This window comes from Budorcas taxicolor, chromosome 14 (assembly GCF_023091745.1).
Source record: "Budorcas taxicolor isolate Tak-1 chromosome 14, Takin1.1, whole genome shotgun sequence".
NCBI lineage: Eukaryota > Metazoa > Chordata > Mammalia > Artiodactyla > Bovidae > Budorcas > Budorcas taxicolor.
Window position 1 is genome coordinate 83,645,962 of NC_068923.1, and position 10,040 is coordinate 83,656,001.

Here is a 10,040-nt window from a genome sequence, read left to right on the forward strand (position 1 = left end):
TATTTCTATTACTATAAAAATACAATAAGCCAATTTTTAATGGGGTTGTACTATATAGGCTATTTTGTAAATTGTTTAAAAAATGTTGACTGTGTACTTGCAAATTTTTTTAATAACAGAATATACACCTAGCTCATTCTTTCTAGTGGTTATATAGAACTCCATGGTATGAATGTTTCATTATGCATTAACTATTAACCTATTGTTGGATATTTAGGTTCAGTTCAGTTCAGTTGCTCAGTCGTGTCCAACTCTTTGCGACCCCATGAACTGCAGCATGCCAGGCCTCTCTGTCCATCACCAACTCCTGGAGTTTACTCAAACTCATGTCCATTGAGTCGGTGATGCCATCCAACCATCTCATCCTCTGTCATCCTCTTCTCCTCCCATCTTCAACCTTTCCCAGCATCAAAGTCTTTTCAAATGAGTCAGCTCTTTGCATCAGGTGGCCTGTCAGGGAATGTTTAATTTTAAGGAATCCTATATATTTTCTGTTTCTTAAAGGCCCTCTGTTCCTTGTCAGTTCTTGGAAAACAGGAACGAGCAGAGCTGCCCGCAATTCTCAGGACTGAGGTCATGAGGCAGAATGCATACATGGATTCCTTTCAGTAACCTTTTACTTTTCTGTAAAACTACTTAGTCATGTTCCTATTCGCAATACATGGATTGTCTTCTGGCCCTGTGACAATTGTTATTCCCCTAGTTACTGTTGATATGGTCCTATGACTATTGTTATTCCCTTAGTTACTGTTGTTATGCATCTGGTTTTGGTGTTTTTTACTCAACTTTATTTTTCTGCCTAAAGCTTCCTTGTATAACAATATATAAGCACACACTGCCATGAATAAAGTACCCTTGTTCCACTAGAGATTTGGGTCCCCCGCATCCTTTTTTTCTTCGCCTTCTTTTCATCGACTCCTGTCCCCAGGTCCTGGTCTGTCAAGAGGACCATAACAAGTGGCACCTGAACAGGGACCTGGAGTACGCCCTTGGCAAGCGGACGGAGTGACTATGGACCTACTGAGGTCGGTAAGTGCGGGGTTATGGGACAAACGACTGGAAAGCCCCACCACTTTCCTGCTTTGCTTCATTATTTATTTAAAGTTCAAGGACTTTCGGTTTCGCTCAGCAAATAGAGGCTTGTCTCCAAACGGTAATTGAACATAATCCCTGGTTCTCTGATGAAAGCAATTTTGATTTAAAGATTTGGAACTGGGTTAGAGAGAATGTTAAACAAGCTGCAAGAAGGGGAAAAAGTATTCCAATAGATTTCTGGTCCTTATGGGCCCTCATTAAAGCCATGATTTTGCCTTTTCAAGGAAATTCTAGCCCCCCTGATATTCGACAACAGGCAGAACACTTGTTACATGAATATGAATTAGATGATAAAACTTTACAAAAGGCCCAATTAAAACAACATAAAATATTTCAGAATTATCCCACCAGCTCTGCTCCGGCTGCCACAAGTGCTCCTCCTCCTCTTGCAATGGACTCTAAACTGAAAGTCCTCTTAACTCAAGGACAAAATGACTCTGCCAATGACTTTTCTGAGGCCTTTTTTTGACACTAAAGCTGGCAATACTTTTTAAAATGACAATGATAAGCCTTTAACACACACTCACATTTGTAAGAAAAAACTTTCTACTCATTCTCCTTCACGACAAAAGCTTTATGGGTTACTAGACTGGGACATGGAAAATGGGTTCTTTCTAGCCTTCACCACGTCACACCTGCCCTTAGCTGAACAAAACCTTGCCAAATATAAACTCCGAATAATTGAGCCACCCAACTCTGACAAAGATGGTCCATATTTTGAGCCCAACCTATGGATGTGGATAAACCCCAACACTGTATTTCCCCCTGGAAAGTTAGAAGTCAATAAAACCTGAAGACAACTACACAAAAATATTTCAAGGACATAATGAAGCCTATGCTGATTTTTTTAGCTAGATTGGAAGTTGCTATTTCCTGTAATGTTATAGGAGAAGAAGCCAAAATGCAGCTAGAAAAACTGCTTGCTTATAAAAATGCAAACCAAAAATGTTAAAGAGCTATCACTCCAATTCATGAGACTGAGACTATTATTGATTATTTGAAGGCTTGTAGCAATTTAGGATCAGAACTTCAAAAAATGAAAATGTTAGCTGAGACAATGGTTGCTGCCTTTAAAAAGGGAAATGAAGGATGTTTTGCATGTGGGGATAAGACCCATTTAAAAAAGAGATTGTCCTAAAAAATACACAGAAAAAATTAAAACTATTAAAAAGCCTCCAGGAATTTGCCCTCGTTGCCGTAAGGGGATACATTGGGCCAGAGAATGTCAATCTAAATATGATATTGAAGGGAAGCCTATTTTGGGAAACTCCAAGCTGGGGACTCCCCACGTCCCCATCAACAAAAACCAGGGGCAAACTGCATCTTTTCCTTCAAACCCTCAACATCCGGCAGTGCTGCTGTCAATATACCAGCCTTAAATGATTTTCACCTTTTTCCTCAAGTATTCCCTTCTAGAATACCTACCAGACTTTTTGGACCCCTACCCCCACAAACCTTCAGTCTTTTACTTGGCTGATCTAGTTTGACTTCTAAAGGAGTTACTGTTTACCCTGAAGTAATTGATTCAGATTATAAGGGAAAAAATTCAAATTATGATGTCATCTCAGATACTATGGCAATTCAAAAAGGGGGACAAAACTGCTCAAATACTTCTTTTACCTTACATTTCTATTAACTCCTCTGATAACATACAGACAGGTGGATTTGACAATACAGATCAAAAACAATCCTTACGGACATCAGTAGTATCTGAATATGTATGACCAAATATAAATATCAAAATTAATGGCAAAAATTTTTTTGATCTTCTTGATACTGGATCTCATATCACTATTATCTGCAAACATTTATGGCCCAAATCTTGGCCTATACAGAGAAGTTCTTGCCAAATTGCAGGAGTTTCTCAAACCAAAGTACAAGAGGTTTATCAAAGTGTCCAAATATATCCATAAGGCCAGCCCGCAACATTATGACCTTATGTGATAGATGCACCCCTTAATTTAAAGGAAGAGATTTACTTATGCAATGGCAAGCTAAAATATGTATTCCACGTTTTTGCTAGGGGCCACTGCTCACTTAACAAATGGTGCAATTATTAAAATAACTCGGAAAAGTGACAAGCCTATTTGGAGAGAGCAATGGCCCCTTACAAAAGAGAAAGCTAAGAGGCTTAGAGGCTACTAAGGAACTTGTCAATACACAATTGAAATTAAAACACATTGAGGAATCTTATTCCCCTTGGAATTTTCCCATTTTTGTAATTAAAAAAATCTGACAAATGGCATCTCTTAACAGACCTTCAAAAAGTTAATGCATCTGTGAAACCTATGGGTACACTGCAACCAGGCATTCCATCACCTACCACTATTCCTCAAAACTGGCATATTATTATAGATTTACAGGATTGCTTTTTTACTATACCTTTACACCCTCTAGACTGAGAAAGATTTGCCTTCTCTTTTCCTTTTCCTAATCATATTGGGCCTCATAAATGATATCAATGAACTGTATTGCCTCAAGGAATAATGAATTCTCCCACCATGTGTCAATATTATGTAGCCAAAGCCCTTGAACCTGTGTGAAAACAATTTCCTGACTTTCTTGTTATTCATTATATGGATGATATATTGTTTTCAGCTCCATCTGTTTTAGAAACTCAACATATGTTTGACATAGCTCAACGATGTTTAAAAGACTCTGGATTAATTATTGCCCCTGAAAAAATTCAAACCTCTACACCTTACCATTACTTAGGGTCTATTGTTAATAGACAACATATTACTCCCCAACTAACACAAATTTGTGTTGATAAATTATCAACCTTGAATGAGTTTCAAAAACTTTTAGGTGCTATAAACTGGATTAGACCCTCTTTAGGCATTGCAAATGATCAACTGACTAATTTATTTAATACTTTGAAAGGAGATCCTGATTTAAATATCCCTCGTTCACTTTCACAAGAGGTACAAGAGGAACTCTGTTTAGTACAAAATAAATTACAAAAACAGTTTCTTACTCATATTAGACTTGAATTACCTCTAAAGTTGTTTGTACTCCCTTCTCTCCATTCCCCCATAGGACTTCTTGCCCAACAAGAACACTCAATAGAATGGATCTATACCCATTTTAGAGGGACCAAGTCACTTACACCCTATCTTGATTTGATTGCTCTAATAATTATCAATGGGAGAAATAGAACTAAGACTTTAATTGGCTCCGATCCTCACAAAATTATATTACCTATTAATAAAGCTTAATTTGAAAATGCATTAGAAACTTCTACCAATTTTCAAATAGCCTTCTTAGACTATTTTGGAAAGATTTCATTTTATTATCCTTATAATAAACTTTGAAATTTCTTCAAAAATACCAAATTTATTATCTCTAGCATTGTTACATCACAGCCTATACCTCAAACTGATGTTTTCTATATAGATGGGACCAAAAAACGCTAAAGCCTCATTTTGGTCTCTCAAAGAATATAAAGTCTTTAATACTAAATTCCATTCTGCCCAACAAAATGAATTATATGCTCTTATTCAAGTTATTCACCTACATCCTTACCCTATTAATATAATTTCTGACCCCTCAAATTCAGTTTTTGTATTAAAAAATATAGAAACTTCTACCATAAATTCTAATCAGTTATTATTCAACAACTTTTTCTTGAATTACAGTCTATTATTAGGGACCACACTTCCCCCATTTCACACACTGAAACTACAAATAAAAAAATTTAAAAAGGAGGAATACACAGGAACAATTATATCTTCCCTATCCAGAGCAGACTTTACTAGATTCCAACGTAAGATATCCTTTAAACCTATAACTATTGTTAATACAGCTTTATTTGTTTTAAATTTTTAAAACTTACCACAAGGAGTTATCTTGAAATAAGCAGAAAAACATTTCTAGGAATTGTAAGACACTTCTCTTCCTCTGCCCATTTGGTATCAAGATGGGCTAACTAAACAATGGAAATCTGGGAAATTAATCTTGCAGGGAAAAGGGTATGCTTGTATTTCTCCAGGTAGATCCAATGAAAATCAACTGGTTTCCTCTTTGGAAGATCTGCCCCAGAAGATCCTCCAGCATTCAAAATAAAAAAGAAACAACAAAATTCCCGAGAGAAAAAAATTCCAATACAAGCCATGGTGATTCTAAAAATCTCTAAGAAACACCTCCCTCAACATCATCGACCTTATGATCTCCTTGCTGCTGCTGCTGCTGCTGCTGCCAAGTCGCTTCAGTCGTGTCCGACTCTGTGCGACCCCATAGATGGCAGCCCACCACGCTCCCCCATCCCTGGGATTCTCCAGGCAAGAATACTGGAATGGGTTGCCATGTCCTTCTCCAATGCATGAAAGTGAAAAGTGAAAGTGAAGTCTCTCAGTTGTGTCCGACTCTCAGCGACCCCGTGGACTGCAGCCCACCAGGCTCCTCCATCCATGGGATTTTCCAGGCAAGAGTACTGGAGTGGGGTGCCATTGCCTTCTCCGATGATCTCCTTACCTAGGGACAAACAAAAACCCTTACTAATCAAGATAAAAATCTGGTTTCTCAACAGAGAATGCCTTGGAATCCAGAAAATATTTTTGTTGCTATGCTTGCTTTCCTTGCTTTTGCTTTCCCCACTCAAGCTGAATTAATCATACTTATTGGACCTATATACCTAACCCCCTTTTCCACTACAGGTATTTTAGACAACAGACTGGTGGAACCCATCCTTATTATAAAAATATCTCAGAGCAACTGGAAACTAGTGGTTGACTTTCTCTCTTACAAGCTTTCCCAGAGAGGATACAGCAATGCCATCAATGGCAACCCATCCTGGCACCTGGCAGGTAGCCCTGCAGTGAATGGAGCCACTGGCCACAGCAGAATCTTGGACGCCAGGGAAGTGATCCCCATGGCAACAGTAAAGCAAGCCCTGAGGGAGGCAGGCAATGAGTTTGAACTGAGTTACCAATAGACATTCAGTGACTTGAATGTCCCAGCTTCACATCACCCTAGGGACAGCATATCAGAGCTTTGAACAGGTAGTGTATGAGCTCTTCCTGGACGGGGTGAACTGGGGTCACATTGTCTCCTTTTTCTCCTTCAGTGGGGCACTAAGCATGGAAAGCACAGACAAGGAGATGCAGGTATTGGTGAGTCAGCTCACAACTTGGATGGCCACTTACCTAAATGGCCACCTAGAGCCTTGGATCCAGAACGGTGGCTGGGACACTTTTGTGGAACTCTACAGAAACAATACAGCAACCGAGAGCCAAAAGGGCCAAGAGTGCTTCAACCGCTGGTCCCTGATGGGCATGACTGTGCTTGTATGGTTCTGCTGGGCTTGCTCTTCAACTCATAGTAACTATTCCCTTTGTTATAGTCATTCATATTTTATACAAGCTAATGTTCCTCTTCCTTTTGTTATAGCTATAGAGAACTTACAGTTTAATAAGACTCTACATTTTGTGACTTGTATAGATTACAAATTATATACTTGCCTTAATTCCTCTGTTTCTTTGAAAAATGAATCCCTGGAAAGAGGGTCCCATGTCAGGACTTGCCTCCCAGCTGCTCACTAACTTACTCCAGCGATCTAAATGATTCATTGGATGGTTAATTCTTGGTATTTTGGGATTAGTAGCCATTTGTACCACTGCTGCTGTCGCAGACATTGCTTTACAAACCTCAATTCAAACACATAATTTTATTCAAAATTAGACCGAAGATGCTCATACTATGTGGGCCACTCAGGCTCAGATAGATGAGGAAGTTCAAGATGAAATACAGAAACTAAAAACAGCCATCAAATGGGTTGGAGATCAATTAATAGATTTACAGAAGCAAATAATACTAAAATGTGATTGGAATTCTGCTCAATTTTGTATTATCCCTGTTCAATTCAACTATAGTGCTTATGACTGGGAACAAATCAAATTTCATTTGCAAGACATACATGATATGCTTCCCTAAATGTAGTTATTACAAAAAGAAACCTTCAAAACCTTCTCTAAAAGTCTGCCCTCTTTGAATAATTTGGAAACTTCAGCTGAACAACTAGCTGATCAATTATCTGGGCTAGACCCTCAAGGATGGTTCCAAAGTATTACTCATAGTATTGGGTCTGGTGCTGTAACATTGGTAATTGTCCTGGTAATTATATTTGTTGTATGCCGATGCCTTTCAACAAAAATTGTTCAAACTAAACAAACTCAATTGGTCAGGGCCTTTTTCACAACAATAATAAAAAGGGGGTATTTTCAGGGAACGTTTAATTTTAAGGAATCCTATATGTTGTTTTCTGTTTCTTAAGGGCCCTCTGTTCCTTATCAGTTCTTGAAAAACAAGAACGAGCAGAGCTGCCCGCAGTTCTCAGGACTGAGGTCATGAGGCAGAACGCATACATGGATTCCTTTTAGTTACCGTTTACTTTTCTGTAAAACTACTTAGTCATACTACCTTATTTGCAATACATGGATTGTCTTTTGGCTCTGTGACGATTGTTATTCCCTTAGTTACTGTTGTTATGGCCCTATGACTACTGTTATTCCCTTAGTTACTGTTGTTATGCGTCTGGCTTCGGTGTTTTTTACTTAACTTTATTTTTCTGCCTAAAGCTTCCTTGTATAACAATATATAAGCACACACTGCCATGAGTAAAGTACCCTTGTTCCACTAGAGACTTGGGTCCCTCGCATCCTTCTTTTCTTCACCTTCTTCTCGTTGACTCCTGTCCCCACGTCCCGGTCTGTCAAGAATACCATAACAGTGGCCAAAGTATTGGAGTTTCAGCTTCAACATCAGTCCTTCCAATGAATATTCAGGACTGATTTCCTTCAGGATGGACTGGTTGCATCTCCTTGCAGTCCAAGGGATTCTCAAGAGACTTCTCCAACACCACAGTTCAAAAGCATCAATTCTTCGGTGCTCAGCTTTTCTGTAGTTCAACTCTCACATCCATACATGACCACTGGAAAAACCATAGCCTTGACTAGACAGACTTTTGTTGGCAAAGTAATGTCTCTGCTTTTGAATATGCTGTCGAGGTTGGTCATACCTTCTCTTTCAAAGAGTAAGCGTCCTTTAATTTCATGGCTGCAGTCACCATCTGCAGTGATTGTGGAGCCCCCCAAAATAAAGTCTGCCACTGTTTCCGCTGTTTCCCCATCTATTTCTCATGAAGTGATGGGACTGGATGCCTTGATCTTAGTTTTCTGAATGTTGAGCTTTAAGCCAACTTTTTCACTCTCCTCTTTTACTTAACATCAAGAGGCTCTTTAGTTCTTCTTCACTTTCTGCCATAAGGGTGGTGTCATCTGCATATCTGAGGTTATTGATATTTCTCCCGGCAATCTTGATTCCAGCTTGTGCTTTATCCAGCGCAGCATTTCTCATGATGTACTCTGCATATCAGTTAAATAGGCAGGGTGACAATATACAGCCTTGACGTACTCCTTTTCCTATTTGGAACCAGTCTGTTGTTCCATGTCCAGTTCTAACTGTTGCTTCTTGACCTGCATACAGATTTCTCAAGAGGCAGGTCAGGTGGTCTGGTATTCCCATCTCTTTCAGCATTTTCCACAGTTTCTTGTGATCCACACAGTCAAAGTCTTTGGCATAGTGAATAAAGCAGAAGTAGATGTTTTTCTGGAACTCTCTTGCTCTTTTGATGATCCAGTAGATATTGGCCATTTGATCTCTGGTTCCTCTGACATTTCTAAAACCAGCTTGAACATCTGGTAGTTCAAGGTTCATGTATTATTAAAGCCTGGCTTGGAGAATTTGAGCATTACTTTACTAGTGTGTGGAATGAGTGCAACTGTGTGGTAGTTTGAGCATTCTTTGGCCTTGCCTCTCTTTGGGATTGGAATGAAAACTGACTTTTTCCAGTCCTGTGGCCACTGCTGAGTTTTCCACATTTACTGGTATATTGAGTGTGACAGTTTCACAGCATCATCTTTTAGGATTTGAAATAGCTCAACTGGAATTCCATCACCTCCACTAGCTTTGTTTGTAGTGATGCTTCCTAAGGCTCACTTGACGTCACATTCCAGGATGTCTAGCTCTAGGTGAGTGATCACACCATTGTGATTATCTGGGTCATGAAGATCTTTTTTGTATTCTTGCCACTTCTTCTCATTTAGGTTATCTACCATTTTTTTTGTTTTTTTGCTATTACAAACAATACTGAAGTGCCCACCTTATATTGTCTTGTCAATGTGCATACTGCATGCAATTTTAAAGGAAAATTCCTAGAAGTGAACTTCTGGGTTTAAAAGGTTAAAGGGTTAATAGATTAAAGTGCTAAATTATCCTCTAAAAGGATTTGTGAATTTCTGTTCAACATTATGTGAAAACAGTATTACTTTCTCTACACCTTTGCCTTTACTGAATACTATTCATCCTTTAAATTTTTGCTAATAGTGAATATGCTTTCTCATTGTTTTAATTTGCATTTCTGTGAACAGCAGTGAAGCTGAGCCTCATGTATATATATAATTTGTCCTTTTAAAAACATTTCATTTGGAAATAATTTCAAAACTGCAAACACAAAAACAGTACAAGGGAAGTATGCACACACTCTTTACCAGGTTCATTTTGCTTTATTATTTGCCCTCTCCATGTATGTTTACATGGGTATTTACATGTGTGGTGCATGTATGCTCATGTATGCATGTGGACATAATTTTTTGCTGACCTATTTGAAAGTTGCATATATTATAATAGTTTAAGGTATCTCCATGTATATCCTAAAAATAGGAATTTTTTTTACATAACTATAATGAAGTTATCAAATTCATAAATTAGCATTAATATAATACCTTAATCTATCATTCATATTCCAGTTTTGTCCATTGACCTAATAATATCCCTGATAGGAGTCTTTTCACTCCAGTAAAAGATCCAGTCCAGGATAAGGTATGGCATTTAATTGTCATGTTTCTTTAGCTTTCTTTGATATAGAACATTTCCACAACCTTTCTTTG

The 10,040-nt window shown here is 38.3% G+C and overlaps 1 protein-coding gene across 1 annotated transcript in view; it reads left to right on the plus strand.

The window, feature by feature from the left end:
* The window catches only part of LOC128059210 (bcl-2-like protein 1), a 28,202-nt gene extending 20,759 nt beyond the window's left edge, over positions 1-7,443 (plus strand). Inside the window, 3 exon segments of the mRNA XM_052651584.1 lie at positions 5,751-6,046; positions 6,048-6,380; positions 7,387-7,443. Of these exon segments, the coding sequence (XP_052507544.1) occupies positions 5,751-6,046; positions 6,048-6,380; positions 7,387-7,443 (686 nt within the window).
* Positions 7,444-10,040: the final 2,597 nt, after the last annotated feature.